The 18685-nt window shown below is 40.9% G+C and overlaps 1 protein-coding gene across 3 annotated transcripts in view; it reads right to left on the reverse strand.

The window, feature by feature from the left end:
* The window catches only part of CSMD1 (CUB and Sushi multiple domains 1), a 2101842-nt gene that overhangs the window by 295766 nt on the left and 1787391 nt on the right, over positions 1–18685 (reverse strand). For all 3 annotated transcript variants that reach the window (XM_032260320.1, XM_032260321.1, XM_032260322.1), the window contains 3 exons: positions 11542–11745; positions 10505–10629; positions 9660–9756 (listed from right to left, as the gene is read on the reverse strand). In XM_032260320.1, the coding sequence (XP_032116211.1) occupies positions 9660–9756; positions 10505–10629; positions 11542–11745 (426 nt within the window). The remainder of the gene's footprint in view (positions 1–9659; positions 9757–10504; positions 10630–11541; positions 11746–18685) is intronic.

Here is an 18685-nt window from a genome sequence, read left to right on the forward strand (position 1 = left end):
GAACCTTTTGAAGGTGGAGTTCCTGCTTGAGATTTGGGGTCTGTTCCTCCATCTGCTTTCCCTGGCTGCCAAGGCAGGTATTTTCTCTGGGAGGTGGAGTCATTTTAAACCTGAATCCTTAGTGCATAATTCACTGTAAGAGCACTGTGTGTGTTGAATGATAAACACTTATGAAGCATTTGCTGATATAACTCTTTTGCTTTTTGACCTTGAATTGATAAGACAGGCAGACAGATAAGTAGACAGAAAATAAATAGAAAAATACACAATATTTTAACTAAAAAATCATGGGGTAACAACGATAAACCTCTCCTTGCTGATCAGCACAAACAGATAAAGAGACGTTACTGTAAACTGTGTAACAGGAAATGGAGTAAAGATGATGGGTGGATGCAAAGTGGAGGCCTGGTGTGTCTCTGAAGAGAAAGCTAATCTGCCTAAACTGTACTTCTCTCTTTTCCATGGCCTCTAAAAGAAGCAAAGTGTTGGTTGTGCAGCTGAAAACAGGGCACACCCAAGGTCTTGTAGAGAGAGGAGTGAGGAAGGAGGAAGGAAGTAAGAGGTGGAGGGGGTGTTAACTACACCTGCCCACTGGCCTGACTCCAAGTCCTTTTTACTATGAAGAAAAAAGACATCCACTACGACACCATTTTAACCTGTTTTATTCAATTACCATGATGTTTGCTGTCCTCTCATAATTGTATTACTTTTCATTTTTAGATAATGTTTGTAAAAAGAACAATATATTACTATAGATGTAATTAATTTATCCAAATAAATTTTCACTATATCATCTGCACTACTTTTTGATTGTTTCTACATGTAATTAGGTATAATCAGTTACTTTTTCCACTCCATTACATCTATTTAACTAACTACAAATCCTTTTAAAAAACATGTTTCTCCTCCACTTTCCACCTACCAATGACGGGAGTATCAGTTCAGTTTTCATTCCCTCCACAAAACCACCAGGCTGCCATATGCACAGTGGTCTACCTCTTCTCTAAGTTCCAGTGTATGACTCCTGCTTGGTACAGGTTTTTCAATCGTACCCTCATTGAGAAATGACACTCCAGCTTTTACATTTCAAAATTTATTGAATGCCCTCCAGCCCCTGGCACGGTCATCTCCCAGGCAGGTATTCCATACACATTGTTCGACTTTTTTGTTCATCTTCCATGGACATATTACAGTGGCATCAGAAGAACCTACTTCTTTATCTTTCCTTCAGTTATTGGGGTACAGATGGTATATTTGGTCACATGAATCAGCTCTTTAGTGGCGATTTGTGAGATGCTGGTGCACCCATCATCTGAGCAGCACACACTGCACCATATCTGTTGTATTCTATTCCTCACCCGCCTCCCACGCTTCCCCACAAGACCCTGAAGTCCACTGCATCATTCTTATGCCTCTGCGACCTCACAACTTAACTCTCACGCATCTGAGAGAACACAGGATGTTTGGAGGAAAACCTACTTCTGATGCCACTTACCTCTGTCACTCAAGTCACTGAAAATGCTGTGGTATGCTCCAGTTCTATAAAGCAAAGATGATCTCAAGTCTCTTGTGTGTGACTGACAAGTGAGCTCTGCATTTGAAAGTGGTTTGTGACTCATCAGGCCCCCTTTAACAGTGATTGTTAATTGCAGCAAGTAGATCCATGAATGACAGTCCTGTGTGCACTCCTGTTATGAAAGAGAATCATTTGCTATCCTATGAATAATGTGGCATCTCGGTGCCCTGGTGGCACACAGGAGACGCGAGAACCCACCAGACAGAGGAAGCCGGGGGCACAGTGTGGGGCTGGCACCCAGGCACCTGCAGAGGGCACCTTCGCAGCAGTGGCTTCCACGCTGGGATCTTCTCAGAACGGCCTATCAGAAGGAGCTTATGCCCCTGCACGAAATGCAACAGAGTCACTTTTTAAAAAGTGTCACCATAGGCAGAATGTTTTTGATCATATATTTTACTGTGGCCTAGATAGAATACACAACAAAGGAAAAATAAACTATATTACAGTTTTTGGAGGTTCTCCTCTCAGCATGGTTATATTTACCCCTCTTTAATATGACATCCACAAATTTGTATGCATTTTGTTCTATTTTATTAATTTATAATTTATAACCTATTTCCAAAAAAAAAGATGTTAAGTGGCTTGTGATAAAATACCTACATACATACGCTTGTCCAAACAGAAATGAAACACTAAAGTACTGGGTGACTGAAATCAATGATTTTCTGTTAAATATGTACCTCTCTTAGACTACTCTTGTTTTTACTGAATAACTTTTTAAATGGGTTTAATATTTCCTTTATAAACATTTTTAAAGTATCATAATTACAAAAATGTTTAAATATTGATAATTCTTTAACATTCAAACTTTATGGCTAAATTGTCACTTCTCCATATAAATGTATGTATGTATGTATGTATGTATGTACGTATGCATGTTTTTGGAGCTGGGGTCTTTCCCTGTAGCCTAGGCTGGAATTGAGTCGAGCAATCTTGGTTCACTGCAACCTCTTCCTCCCAGGTTCAAATGATTCTCCTGCCTCAGCCTCCTGAGTCCTAGGATTACAGACATGTACCATAACACCCAGCTAATTTTTTGTATCTTTAGTAGAGATGGGGTTTCACCATGTTGGCCAGGCTGATTTCAAACTCTTGACCTCGTGATCCACCCACCTTGGCCTCCCAAAGTGCTGGGATTACAGGTTCATGCCACCACGCCCGGCCTTAAAATGTTTTTAAAAAATTCATTCTAAAACTTTTGAAATAATTTCTAACTTAAAGAAAAGTTTTAAGTGTAGTATCACAAAACTGAAGCATCCACTCTCTACAGCTACAATAATTACATCTATTGCTATACGTGTGTATGTGTACAACTATTTTATTCTAAACGATTTATAACAATAACTCGTTTCTTACAAAAATCCAGTGTCCACTTTTTAAAAACAAAACAGTTCTCTAAATCAAAAACATAACATAGATAGGACATGTCATCTGCTGACCTCCTTTAAGTTCCATCCATCTGGCATCAGGGCTTGGAGAGGACAAGATTTTACTGGAATCACTCAGGGTGTTCTGTGTTAGACCCCTCGGTTTTCTTCAGTCTGGAAGAGTTCTCTGGTCTTTCCTTAATTTTCATGAACTTAACACTTTTGAAAAAAAATGTAAGCAAGTTCTTTTGTGGGATTTTTCTTTTTTAATTTGTGTTTGTCTGATGCTCTGTGTGACTGGATTAGGCCATGCACTTGGGGCAAGAATAGAAAGTGGGGCGCTGCATTCTTCCGAGGGCTTCTTACTGCTGGGCTTCTCAAAGCGGGAGATGGATGGCCCCATGCAGGCTCACAGGTGCCGATTCCACCATCGCTTCCCAACTCTGCTCAGCGTGACTGAATTCATGTCAGCCGCTTGCAATCAGCCATGGTGGGAATATTTACACCACAGAAATTGCAATGTGACACAGTAATTCAAGCTTCTTGTTTTTTTTGAGAGTCAGTATCTTCATATACGAATGCATATAATGGCTCATTCTTGATGATCTTGTATCCCTTGGTGAGAGAGTTGTCTGTCAGACCCCTCCACATCAAAGGCACCTTTTTACTCCTTGTCATGACTTAGGATTCACAGGGGAGATGCATGGAGACTCTGAGAGTCCTGTTTCTCATCAACTCTTCACCCACTAGCTTGATGTCCCCGGGTGTTCCAGCCCGAGCCCATTCTGAGAATGACCACCCGCCGATGACATCCATCCTTCTCCACTTATGAGCTGGCATTCTGCAGCAACAGAAAGCCTTAATTTTCATTCATTTTATTAATTCATTAATTTAATTTTGTCAGTATAAACTTTTATTTTTCTTGTCGTTTTTTTAGAGACAAGGTCTCACTGTCACATAGGCTGGACTGCAGCGATGCATTCACAGCTCACTGCAACATTTAACTCTCCAGCTCAAGCCATCTGCCCACCCACCTCAGCCTCTTGAGTAGCTGGGACTACAGACCCATGCCACCAGGCCTGGCAAATTTTCCTGTTGTTGTTGTGGTTGTGGTTTTGTAGAGACAAGGTCTTGCTCTGTTGCCGAGACTGGTCTCAAACTCCTGACCTCAAGCCATCCTTCTGCCTTGGCTTCCCAAAGTGCTGGGATTACAGGCGTGAGCCGCCATGCCAGGCCATAAAGTTCTATTTCATACAAAATGGTTTATCTTGAATTTTTCCTACTACAGCTTTACAGTCAGTATTTCTCCAAGAAACGCTGGTTCTTTTAATGGGAGAATGGAGTTGAGAGGGATATTTAGAAAGCAGAATGTGGGTGCTACTGGGCTGTTGTTTTATACCTCTCAAAAGGCAGGTAGAAAATACAATATGTACATATGCACATGCACACTATATTTATGTATATAGCTATACACACACACACACACACACTGTATTTATTTCTATAACTATATATATATATATATACTAAAACTATGAGTTCACACTAATTCAAAGCCAACGCAAACAGGCCCATCCTAGCCTTCATTTCCATTTTAAAATTCATTCTACCCCTGACAACACTAACTTGAACTGTGAACAAATCCCATTTGTGTCCAAACAGGTATTTATTCCTCACAGTTCCACATGCCTGACCCATAGTGAATAAAGAAAAGATTCACAGCCAGAAGGAAAAGGAAGTTTTGCTTTCTAAATTCAGATATATACTATGCAACCCTCAAAAGAAAAGGAGGCTGGCTTTGGAAGACGTGTGTGCAGTAAACACATGAAGCCTGAGGCCAATGTTTGCTTTGCTATTTTCTTCATGAGACCTTGGGCTTTACGCCCTGTGGTTCACAGGAAGGGAGCGAGGTATTGAGAGAGAACAGGAGAATTATAAAGTCGACCTCCAAAAATGTACCCGAAAGGTTGCAGTGGCAAAGAAGGATGAAAGGCCCTCTTACATTCCTGGTCTCAGTTGAAACATAAAGACAGGGATAACAGGGTCTGCTTGGGCCGTTATTAGGAGAAAGAGGCAAAATAGAGACTAGAATTAATGATTTTAGACCATGCACGGTAGTTCACGCCTGTAATCCCAGCACTTTGGGAGGCCAAGATGGGTGGATCACCTGAGGCTGGCAGTTGGAGACCAGCCTGATCAACATGGAGAAACCCCGTGTCTACTAAAAATACAAAAGTAGCTGGGTATGGTGGTACATGCCTGTAATCCCAGCACTCAGGAGGCTGAGGCAGGAGAACTGCTTCAATTCAGGAGGTGGAGGTTGTGGTAAGGTGAAATCGCACCATTGCACTCCAACCTGGGCAACAAGAGCCAAACTGTCTCAAAAAAAAAAAAAAAAAAAAAAAAAAAGATTTTAATGGCATTCCCTTCACTCAGTGGCTGAGTAAAGGGAATCTTTAGACATACAACTAGGTGAACGTATCATCTCTTCATTCTGGTTGGCCCTCACCAGCCAGGGCAGGGCACTCATTCCTCTTCACTTGTGGAGGAGCAAGTGAAAGCTACAGGAGCCAGATGTTTCCATACTAAACTGCACAGGAGACACAGAACGTGAGTGCTCCTTTCTCTACTCCCACCTCAGAACATAGAACATTATATGGTGCGTGCAGAGTTAAATTAAAAAGTCTTCTTGATTATTCTTTCCAAGTGAACATACAAGTGGACTTGATACTCACAATGGCCACGGCCCTAATTTGTGAGCATGGTTCTTCTCCTATTTACCCCACAATAAGCATAGGTGACAAGGACGGAAAGCGGCTGAGGTGAGGATGATGCGGGGTGTTGAGGCTCATTCACAAGAACACTATTGTCTTAAATCCTGAAAACATCCTAGAACAACTGTTAATCACTCATGTATGAAACATCTCCAAAGTCTCCCAAAAATATATACACTCTTAAATGTTAAACTGTGAAAAGTGAGTGGTCTGTTTAACTTCAGAATCTGTACACTTACAATATTGTACCTAGATGTATATTCTTTAACAGAATTTTAGATCTAAAAAAATTCAATTTAAGTGAATTTGAAAACATTTTATCAGCCTCACTCTCTTAATTTATAAATCATAGAAAACAATGATTTTTTGTTATTAGACCTAATCACATTATTTTAAACTGGATATATACCTTTATATAATATTTATTAAATTTTTTTCTTTGAGAGCAGTGTTATTTGTTCATTTGTATTTTATTTAACTTAGTTTTCTAAAACATTTACATCTTTGCATTTTTCTCCTAAGGAAGTTGAAAGCAACAAGCTAAATATTCCATAGTTATTTCTATGAGAAGAATTTTTTTGTTTTTAAAGATGGAGTCTCACTCTGTTGCCCATGCTGGAGTACAGTAGCACAATCTTGGCTCACTGCAAACTCTGCCTCCCAGGTTCAAGCAATTGTCCCACCTCAACCTCCCAAGTAGCTAGGACTACAGGTGCATGCCTGGCAAACTTAAAAAAAATTACAGAGATGGTGTTTTGTCATGCTGCCCAGGCTGGTCTCAAACTCCTCAGCTCAAGCAATTCTCCCACCTTGGGCACATAAAGTGCTGAGATTACAGATATGAGCCGCCGCAATCACTTAAGCCAACATGTATCCTAAAACATTGTGATAAAAATAAAAGATCATAAAAAAAATAATTAAAAAAAAATAAAAGATCATGAGAAAAGATAAAAAGATTATGGAACACACATCTGTATTTCTGTATTTTCTGGGTATTTTATCAAGAGTATTTTTACTCCTTGTATATGTTACATCTCAGAAATATGAAAAGACAAAATAGTAGTGTAAATTCTGCTCAAATTAATTTATAGTTGTTGTGTAACAAAGAATTTTTCTGGTCTTTGTCCCTGATATCCAGGAGATAAACTCTAAGCCCTTGGAATCTCCCAGGTGCCAGGAGTGGCTTCATGGTCCATGGAGGGGCTTTTCACAACACACTGTTTATAGCGGCTGTGATGATGATTATGGCTATGGTAACTCAGGACGGGGGCTGGAAAAATTAATCACATGAATAGAGGGTTGAGGCTTTGAGCCATGACATCAGCCCAACCTCCCAATGTCTGGGCAGGGAAGGGGGCTGGAGGCTAAGATCAACCCTGTAGTCAAAAAATTCAATCGATCTTGCCTATGTAAGCAAAACCCTATAAAAACTCTTGCACTAAAACTCAGATGATAATGCACTTCTACGTCCTGAGTTCCTGAGGACACAGAGGCTTCCTGTTTGGGACCTTCCCAGATGTCACTGTATGAGTCTCTTCATTCAGCCTGTCCTGATTTGTCTCCTTTATAATATAATCTTAATCATATGCATAAGTCCATTACTTTCTCAAGTTCTGTGAGGTACTCTAGGCAACTATCAAAAACTGAAGGGACCATGGAACCCCCAAATTTGAAGCCAGTGGGTCAGAGTACAGGTGGCCTGGGAGCCTCAAGCTTGCAGCTGGCATCAGAGGGGAGTCCTGTGGAGAAGCATGCCTTCAGTGTCAAGTGCATGAGCTCCATGCTAACTCCAGGTAACCAGTGTCAGAATTGCATTACCAACTGAATTCATAAAATGCATGATAGGTGCCAGGAACTGTGCATGACACTCAGAGATTAATATAGATTCTCAAGAAACTTAAGTCTCTAGAAAATAAAAGAACACTTTACTTAAAAATGACCAACACAATTGAATATTTGAGTGTAGAACAGAGAAAGGAACACAGAACTGCAAGGCTCCTGTGACCTGGAAGATTTCTTCTCTCTCTCTGATTTGTCTAGCTTTGTTTTACTAATCTGTTAAGACATTTTAATTTTACCCAGGTAGCTTTTTGTTCTCTTAAATCTTTAAAAGTACGTGACCTTTCTTCCCTCCTATAACACCCAACACCTACATGTAATGCTTTCTATTTACCAAGTATTATTCATATAATTAATTTGGCATCTGGGTAGATTTTATCTCTTGTTATTGTTGATGATGATGTTTTAATGACAAAGGCCTTATCTTTTATTCCTAACAACAAATACAGTGCCTAATATATAGCAGGTACTTTAAGAAATCACATGCTAAATTAAACTACTGCAAAAGCTATGTGGTCAGAAAGAGGGTCTTCCTAGTAGAGATGGGACTTGAGTTCTGGCTTTTAAGGACTGTAATGGGCTGTTTGAAATAAAAGTTCCCAGAAGTGTAAATAGTACACAGGCAGACAAACAGGTATTGTGAATGGTAAATAACAGTAAGACGGAAGACTGGCATTTTATTGCCCAATACCTTAGATGGCCATGCCCAAATAAAAATACGGTTTTATTTGATGAGATTCAGAGATAAGATGTCTGAGTCATCTGAAGTGATCAAACTGAAGCTTTAGCAGACATTGTGAATGGGCTATGCACTATCCATTTTCTTTTTTTTTTTTTTTTTCTTTTGATCTGCTGAGTAAAAGTAGAATGGAAATGTTTAGTGAAGAAATGTTCACAGTTAGGGGGAAAAAATTCCAGCCTCCCTTTGCTGTAGGGATAAACAAATTCAGAAGAGTGGGATAGGAGTCAGTCAGCTATTGCAGACAAGAGGGGACTCAGGGAAAATATTACTTTTTCTGTGTAATAATGAGCATTCTAGAGTATCTAATCTTTGTTCTTCATTGGTAAAACAGAGATAACAAACATCTCCTAGAACTTAGTTGGTGTTGCCAAATTGGCTAATTAGTAGAGACGTGGTTTCGCCTTGTTGGCCAGGCTGGTCGAGACCTCTTGATCTCAAGTGATCCGCCCACCTCAGCCTCCCAAAGTGCTGGGATTACAGGCGTGAGCCACTGTGCCCAGCCACATTCAAGATAAAATTAAGCATTCATGTTAACACACATTCAAAACCTGGCAAAGTAAAGGCTCAGGAACTGCAGGCGACTGAGAGGACGGTAATGACCAGGGTGACGATTGCAATATTGATCATCATCCCTGCTCTTCCACTCATGGAGTTTTCTTCCACTTACGGAGTTTGAGCCCTAAGGCTACTACAACACAAAGTGAAAGAGAGCAGTGTCATACATCTGGAGGCAGGATACCCTGCTAAACAAGAGTGAAGCTGAGGCCTGAATGACGCTCCAGGGCAGTGGGAAGGGAGGGCTTGCAAGGCATTTGGAAAAGAGAATCTTCAAGACAGGCGCATTCATGAGAGTTGGGGGTGCAAGAAAGAGTAAGAGAGGGCGGACTTGCAGGGGACTACGGTTTCCTGTCTGGCTACATATACGTAGGGTAGAATCTCAGGACCAGCAGAGCCCACATGCTCAGTGTGATTTTCCTAGATTGCTTAATGTCAGGCTGTGCATTTTAAGAGCTGGGAACCATTTCCTAACCTCTGCCTCTTCCCTACCTTACATTATTATTCCTGGCTTCTGCTATGCATGGCCAGCCTGAGAACCTGCCACACTCAAAGCATAGTCAAAGCTGTCCTGCCTGACACTTTCAGATCAGTTTCCTGCTCGTAGGGAACACAGTTTTCTTTTCTCCCACCTGTTTCTTGATGGTCTTACTCTAACACTTTTGACACCAGAGCAACCATTATGGAGACAGAAGAGTTGTGCAGGAAAATGTCTATATGGAGAGTTTGTTCTTATTTATGTTGCTTTCCTGCTGTTTGCAGATTTTGAGTCACAAACAAAGGTGAGGGAATTGGCTCCATCTTACCTGAGAAGCTTCCCAGTCTGGGCGCAGTCACATCCCCACCATCGTGAATCTCAAGGGAGTCCCAATTCTGCTCCGTGGCAAAACTGATCACTTGAATCTACCGAACCATAACGTGAAGTTAATATTTATTTTTGGCTTAACGAAATTAGTCTAACCAGATGGGGTATTGCGGTTTTTCACGATTAAGGTTTGTATGTATATATGTATGTATGTGTGTAGGTGTGTATGTGTATGTGTATACATGGACAAATTTTTTTTAAAAACCATGAAAAAACAATTTTTTTTTTTTAGATGGAGGCTTGCTCTGTTGCCCAGGCTCAAGTGCAGTGCTGCAATCTCAGCTCAGTGCAACCTCTGCCTCCCAGGTTCAAGCGATTCTCTTGCCTCAGCCTCCCAAGTAGCTAGGATTACTGGTGCCTCCCACCATGCCTGGCTAGTTTTTGTATTTTTAGTAGAGATGGAGTTTCACCATGCTGGCCAGGCTGGTCTCAAACTCCTGACTTCAAGTGATTGGCCTGCCTCGGCCTCCCAAAATGCTGGGATTATAGGCGTGAGCCACTGTGCCCAGCAGAAGGGACAATTTCTACAAATGGTACTTTTGATATTTTTTATTCTAAAAAATTGATTATGTGTATTCCAAATATGGAAACATGATTATAAATATTTCGTAGAAATAGTGAGAGAAACAGAATATATGTATTTTAAATAACCAATATAAAAGGAAAAAAGAAGGTAAAAAAAAGAAAGAGAGTCGGAAAGAAAGAAAGACAGAACAAAAGAATGAAAGAAGGAAGCCCACTGACCCTGGCTGAGCCTGTTGTAGACCCTGGACTTGAAGGACTCACCTGAATTCCCGAGCCCTCCGTAACGATGATCTTCCATACACAGTTCAGGTTGTTGCCGTATGGCTCAGGGTAGCCAGGGGACAGGATTGTACCTCTTCGTTGAGTGAAATTGCCACTGCATGGTACTAAAAGACAGAACCATATGTATTGAAGTAAAGTGCCATGGGACAGCATTGATGCGGCATGTGATTTTCTTTGGCTGTATGATCAGATGGTAAGAGAAAATGTACATTAACTATGATATGTTAAATCGCATTTTGAGCCCAGGAAAAATTTAGTATATTCTCTTTTAAATTAGCAATATAATTGATTATTACCTGTTATGCTACTAAATTATAGATCTTGAGTCTATAAACAAATCTATTTAAGTTCTCTAAGAAGGGATGGGGTCTAATCATGGGATCTCCAAAGTGAATTCTGTTTAGAATAATTTACCTACTGTAATTTAAGGAACTTGGCAGAGTCTTCTCTTCTCCATGCAGACATGAATCTCCAAATGATATTAATGGTACTTATGAGCAAATTCAGAAGAAGAGGCACTTAAAATGTACAAATCATTCAAGTGCTAATCATGATCATGCTACAGTTTTCCACACAAAATGAAGCAAGTAAATTAAAACTAACAAGGTCATTGTTATTCAGGCTGCATTTACCTATTACTTTGCAAACATCCATCAGCACCAATTTATTAAAAGGACATTACACAACTAACACAGCAAATCAACATGATAATGATTTTTTCCCAACACGAAATTATGTCATATACCCATGACTTTAGAGTTGGTGGTGTACTTCAGAAATATGGGGGAAAACGTGCTTTATCCTTGTTAAGATGATGAGTTGTTTTATGAAACACAATAATTTTTAGGGTTTAGCTACTAACTCAATTATTTCCCATGAAACAAATTGCCCTGTACATAGGTCATGAGCTAGATGGATTTACGTAGCCTGGACAGAGCAGGAAAGGCTTTGGCATAGCCATGTAGTTCTGGTGCGCAGCCCCGTGCCTAAGAGCGCTGCTTAGGGACACCGCTTACCCACACAGCTGGGGATTGTGTCGTTCCACTGCGCCAAGGCGTTGGGCACAGACTGGCAGTGGAGTGCTGTGGAACCCTGAAGCAGGTATCCCGGGTTGCACTCGAATCGGACGATGGAGCCTGCTGAAAACTCAGAACCAATTCTCCTTCCATATCTGGGCTCGGGGACAGAGCTGCACTGGGTGTCACTGGTACGAGGAACAGCTAGGAGCAAAACACAGAACACAGATGTCTGCATCTCCCTCAACAAGCCAGGACGTTGTGTGGAAAGTGGGTTTAAGGTGGGACCAAGGAGAGCTGATGCAGACACAGAAGTTAATCAGGACTCCAAAACCACTATAGAGAATGATTTGAGGAGCACTTTACCAGCTGCCCTTCATTCTCAGGACCATCTCAGTGCCATTTCAGATAAGGAAAACGGCATAAAAAGACTCAGTACCTTACGAGGACTGACTGACATTCCGGTGATTACATTTAATTATCCTGCTAGCGATGATGAGATGACTAACAACATGTGCTTTTCCTCACAGGTCTCTGAGCCTAATGAGAAAAGCTACCATATGAAGGATTTGTTATAATTTGGCCATTGTGATGCAAAAACAATCTGAAAATAGAAGCAGCATTGCTCCAGCAATCCTAATTGTGTATACTTCTCTAAAGGAATTTAAACTGGGGTCCCAAAGAAATGTCTGTGCTCTCATGTTCATTGTAGCATTCTTCAAAACAGTCAAGCCATGCAAACAACCTGAATGTCCATCATCAGATGGAGAGATAAAGAAAACGTGGAGTAGATACCCAGTGGAATACTATACAGCCTTGAAAGAGAAGAAAATCCTGTTATTTGTAATAACACAGATGAAACTTAAGGACATCATGCTACGTGAAATAAGCCAGTCACCGAAGGACAAATACCTTATGATCCTACTTGTACAGGGATATCTAAAGTAGCAGAACTCAAAGGACCAGAGAGATTTACAATGGTAGCTACCGGGGGCTGGGGAACAGGAAAATGGGAAGTTGCTGTTTGACAGGTATAAAGTTTCAGTTACATGTCCTGGAGATCGGCTCTACAGCACGGCGGTGAAAGTTAAGAGGGTACATTTTCTAGTGAGAACACCAGTTCCAAGTGCAATCATATTGCTTTTAGTCCTCCCTACAGTGACCTAGGATGAGCCCAAATCTTATAACAAGCCCTGGTGAGTACGTGGTGGCTCACGCCTGTAATCCCAGCACTTCGGGAGGCAGAGGCGGGCAGATCACCTGAGGTCAGGAGTTCAAGACCAGCCTGGCCAACATGGTGAAATACTGTCTCTACTAAAAACACACAAAATTAGCCAGGTGTGGTGGCAGGCACCTATAATCCCAGCTACTCGGGAGGCTGAGGCAGGAAAATCGCACTGCACTTCAGCCTGGGCGGCAGATTGAGACTCTGTCTCCAAAAAAGTAAAAAAAAAAATAATAATAATAATAAATAAAATATAAACCAAGCCTGTTTAGTTCTCTCTTGATGAGACTTTCCTGGGTTCTATAATAATGGGAGGCCTTCATTGCTACAGCAAGTGAAAACCTAAGTATGTGGAATGATGTATGTGTGTCTCATGGTCTTTGCATGGTGAGTACTGACAGGTGAGTATCAGTGTGATGCAGGGGGTGAGATAACTACTCAGGTTGTATGGCAGAAATTACCACCTACAGGAGATAATCCTTTTATCAAAAGGGGTGAGAGATAAAGATGAAAAAATACTTCAACTGGCTAAGGGGTCCATCACACCAGGCAAACTCTGAAAATAGCTACGTACTTCAAAAGTTGTATATTTTGTTTTTGTCCTCTGCAATGAAAAAGACAGTATTTAGGCACTGTCTCTGGGGTTCCATTCTTCCCAGTCCTTATATTTCTTGAACCAAATGCACAGTCCTTTAGAAGAAAGTGTTCATGTACTCATTTTCTCTTAAAGTAATCCTTCTATGTTCCAACAGCTTTTTCTAACACACTGGAATCTGTTTTATTTATTTTTTTCACTGAACCAGAACGATGACAGACATAATTTCGGTAACTGCTGCTGGGGAAGCAGTTCCATGGAAATTGGCAGATTATTTTGATTAAACGACATTCCAATTCAGTGTTGAGATATTTTCTATCAGAAGGCAAAATTCATAAAAGTGTCTACCTTTTAAGAGCACTGATGTGGAAAATAATTAATGATTCATCAGAATCATTCTTTTCCAAGCTAAAAATGAAATACAGATAACTATAATATTCTATTACAGGTCGAGTATCCTTTATCTGAAATGTATGGTGTTTCAGACTTTAAATTCTTCCAGATTTTGGAATATTTGCATAAACATAATGACGTGTCTTAGGGATAGGACCCAAGTCTAAACATGAAATTCATTTATGTCTAATATACAGCTTATACCCATGTTTTATCCTTGCTAAGATGATGAGTTCCTTTATGAAACAATAGTTGTTAGGGTTTGGCTGCTACTCAGTTGTTTCCCATAAAACAAGCTGCCCTTTAAATGGGTCAGGAGCCAGAGGGATTTACGTAACATGGAAAGAACCACTAGAAGCAGCTCTTTGGCAATGCAGAGAGCTTCTGGTAGGCTGCCATTTTATACAATATTTTATATTTTAAAATATAAATATTTTAAATAATGTGCATGTATCTGAAATATAAATACAATATTTTAAATATTGTTGTGCGTGAGTGATGACAGCACTTTCTATCGTGATCTGTCCATCACATGAGGTCAGGTGTGGAATTTTTCATTTGTGGAGTCATGTTGGTGCTCAAAATATTTCAGATTTTGCAGCAATCTAGATTTTGGATATTTACACTAGGGATGTTCAATCCATTTAACAAAATATTCTTTGAAATTATTTTTGTCGCCGGGCGCAGTGGCTCAAGCCTGTAATCCCAGCACTTTGGGAGGCCGAGGCGGGTGGATCACGAGGTGAAGAGATCGAGGCCATCCTGGTCAACATGGTGAAACCCCGTCTCTACCAAAAATACAAAAAATTAGCTGGGCAGGGTGGCGTGTGCCTGTAATCCCAGCTACTCAGGAGGCTGAGGCAGGAGAATTGCCTGAACCCAGGAGGCGGAGGTTGCGGTGAGCCGCGATCGTGACATTGCACTCCACCCTGGGTAACATGAGTGAAACTCCGTCTCAAAAGCGTCGTATGAAAAAAAAAAAAAGAAATTATTTTTGTCATGTTTGTATGCCTGAATATTTTGTTAGACTTCAATAATGACAATATACATCTCTCTCTCTCTCTCTCTACACATACATATATATATATGTGTGTGTGTGTACATATATAGATATATATATATATATATATCCCACAGAGGCTTCCACAATCACCTCAAGGATCTTCTAAACAATTCAGAACTATTGCCAGTGGTAGTTTTTCTACTTATGCTGGATTACTTAGAAAATGTCTGCTATTGTAGCAAAGGTTCTACTCGTCTAAGAGGCTTCAGATATTGCACCTTTCACTTGTATATTTGAGAGCTACACAAAATATCTGTATATCTGAGAGATACAGGGTATCATTATCATTTCAAGTTCCCAAATTAAGGAGAAATACAGCACAAAGGGTCATTTGGACACAAGTCACTGTTAACTTTCTTCATGAACTTTACACTGTTCTATTTTCAAGGAAATGACAATAAATGAATAACACCTGCACCTGGATAAAATTTCAAAAAATTTTTTTAGAGGAAGAAGTTTGAGAAGTGAAGAGACCAATTTTAAGTATTTGAGAAAGTAGCACAGGGAAAAGCTGTGGGACTGGGACATCGCACCTCCACGGAATGTCGGTGAAGGGGGTGGATGGAAGTCAGACAGTGCTCTCCCTCTTCTCCGCCAGTCCTCTGGCTCTGCCCCTTCACCTGGACATTTCAGACAGCATCGGAGAGAAATTCTATTCTCTATCGTCATTATTCTATGTCTTTTAGTAAACACTTCACGCTGCTGTGAAGCAAAATTGAAATCAGCCCAGTGGAAAACTGAACAGGAATGAGGTCAGCCTGCAACAAAGGGTGGTCAACAAAATGACTGACTTCTCGGGCCAGACACCCATGTTTCTTCGGAGACAAAAGTCCCTCTCTGGGGCTTTGGCGGTGCTGAAAGTGGGCAGCACTGTGAATGTGTGCACACCTCTCAGGGGAAACGCTGGAAGCCCAGTGCGACAGGTTTTCTGATCACGTCAACACCACAAATGCTCTAAGCCACAGATATGTGCTGTTCCTTTACTGTCCCTCTGTTACAATCGATGTGAAAACCACAACAATAGTAAAATAAATCTGAATGCATGTAGGATTCACTTGCAATCCCTAAGTGAAGCAGTTTACTACTCTTTCATGGTTGAAAAATCAGGTTTGACGAGCCACTACTAGTCAATGAATTAAAACATGTATCATTGAATTGCAAGCAAAATTTTACATTCATTCTTATTTGTGCAATATATGCATTTTATAAGTGCTTGATACAAATATGAGTTTTTAGACATGGGAAACCAACTAAGCCTTAAAATTCATGCTATCTTAAAAGAAGAAACCAAGAGAAAAATCAATCAAAACATGTGTCTGCCTGCCCAGAAAGAAACTCAAGTAAACAAACTCTTAATCTACATCTTTCCTATCCAAACTATTAGGTAGGAAAAATTTTTTTCTGTGAGAAAAAAAAAAATTCTGTGTTTATAGCTCTGCTTATTTTCAGGAGACCATATGATTTTTTAAAATATTATTTATTTTGTGTGTGTGTGAGGCGAAGTCTCATTCGGTTGCCCAGGCTGGAATACAGTGCAGCAATCTAGGCTCACTGCAACCTTCACCGCTGGATTCAAGCAATTCTCTTGCCTCAGCCTCCCAATTAGCTGGGACTAGAGGCACATGCCACCACACTAGGCCAATTTTTTTTTTTTTTTTTTTTGTATTTTTCATAGAGATAGGGTTTCCCCATGTTGGCCAGGCTGGTATCGAGCTCCTAAGCGCAGACTATCTGCTGGCCTTGGCCTCCCAAAGCGCTAGGATGACAGGCATGAGCCACCATGCCTGGCCTAATTAACTACATTTCCACAAAAGCTAAAGAGACCAAGTCTTTCCAGGAGAAGACCCTGGAAGAAAAAAAGCCCTGAGCTCCTGAGCCTGGGATGCGGGTGCTGCTTCAGGTGAGGAGCCTGGGAGAGGAGAACCCAGGTTAGAGACAGTGACCCTGAAAACATGACTTGGAAAGAAAAAGTCCTGGCCAATTGACATTTATAAGCTGGACACTGCAGAGGAGGTTCAATATACAAATATGGTTTCCTTTTCCCTTTGAAAGGCACAGTAAATCCTTACAGTTTACTAGTTTTGGTGTCAGTATGTTATCTGTAAGGAAATGAAGGCAATATTGAATTCTACATTGAACCAAATAAGAGAAGCAGGCTCTTTATGAAAACAGCCACTCATAAACATAAGACAATTGAAAAAAGCAGAATTGATGAGGTACTTTCCAACATGAAGGTTTACTGACGCACAGTCACTCATGCACCTCTGTGGGGTGTGGGAGAAGACAAGGCGGACTGGTAGCTGTGGCCACCCTGCCTTAAATCCACAGGTGCCTTGGAGGACGCGGGAAGGAAGAGAAGGATGTGGGCTCTGCCTCCCTTTGCCTCTGTCGTCGTGCAGATTGATTCTAACGTTGAAAGACAAGAAATATGGGCCAAAGCAAAGTCTCTAAATGCAATGTAATTACTGAATAGCATACAATCAACGGCCTCTTCTGATCCTGGAAGAAACAGGCTGTGCTGGACTTACTAAGAAACGGGTTGTGTGATGTTTGGCTTCTGCGTTGTCCTAAGACTATGTTGACTTTCGGTTTAACTTACTTTCTGTGAAATGGCAAAGCTCCCTGAACTTGTATAACCACAGCCACTCATGCAGGTTCTGCCGGTCCCTGCTTGATGGTACAAGGCCAGGAAACTCAGAAAGCAGAGGGAAGGCTACAGGAGTCTCCTCCACTGTGAACACTCAGGGAATTCCCGGGAGCTAAGAAACAGGTATAAAACACTTTCTGCATGATGCCAAAAAGCAAACATACAAAGCTGAACAGGTTCAATGTTTAAAACCAAGAATTATTTATCTCCTACATCTTCAAGAAAGCTTGCTTATGCAGGGAAAAAATGTAATCATGGTTCAGAGTTAAGATATTAACACTGTCAGAGGTGTTTGATCCAGAGTTACTCCATCTTCAATACGGGCTAAGTAAAATGAGCCTGAGACCTACTGGGCTAAATTCCAGGGGGTCAGGTGTTCTAAGTCACAAGATGGGACAGGAGGTCAGCACAAGGTACAGGTCACAAAGACCTTGATGATAAAATGATGCTGGAAAGAAGCTGGTCAAAATTCACCAAAACCAAGATGGTGACTAAAGTGACCTCTGGTTATCCTCACTGCTCATTACATGCTAATTATAATGCATTAGCATGCCAAAAGACACTCCCATCAGTGCCATGACAATTTACAAATGCCATGGCAACGCCAGGAAGTTACCCTATAGGGTCTAAAAAGGGGAGAAACCCTCAATTCCAGGAATTGCCTACCCCTTTTCCAGAAAACTCATGAATAATCCGCTCCTCATTTAGCATCTAATCAAGAAATAACAGCAAGTATAAGCAGCCGAGTGGCCCATGCCATTGCTCTATGGAATAGCCATTCGTTATTCCTTTACTTTCCTAATAAACTAACTTTCACTTTACTCTGTGGACTCACCCTCAATTCTTTCTTGTGAGAGATCTAAGAACCCTCTCTTGTGGTCTGGATTGGGACCCCTTTCTGGTAACAAAACCATTACAGATACTTTTATACTTTGGAAGGGGAATAATGAGATTTCTTTTCATACCAGCTTCACCATAGCTTTTGCTTCTAAATTCTATTTGATTATATCACAGCTGAAGAAGCGGTTGCTGATTCAGACAGGGATGAAAGGTTGGGCTGGCAGGACTCATACCTGAGCCACAGCTGCAAACTGTCCGTTATCACTGAAACAGGCTGGTAATACAAGGTCACTGATCTCGGTCTCCATGCCACTCCTTACATAACAGGAGACCGGTGAGTGCTTCATTCCTGGCAAAGTGGATAATGACCAAGCCGGTTCA

Source organism: Sapajus apella, unplaced genomic scaffold (genome assembly GCF_009761245.1).
Source record: "Sapajus apella isolate SASKATOON/1434 unplaced genomic scaffold, GSC_monkey_1.0 scaffold116, whole genome shotgun sequence".
NCBI lineage: Eukaryota > Metazoa > Chordata > Mammalia > Primates > Cebidae > Sapajus > Sapajus apella.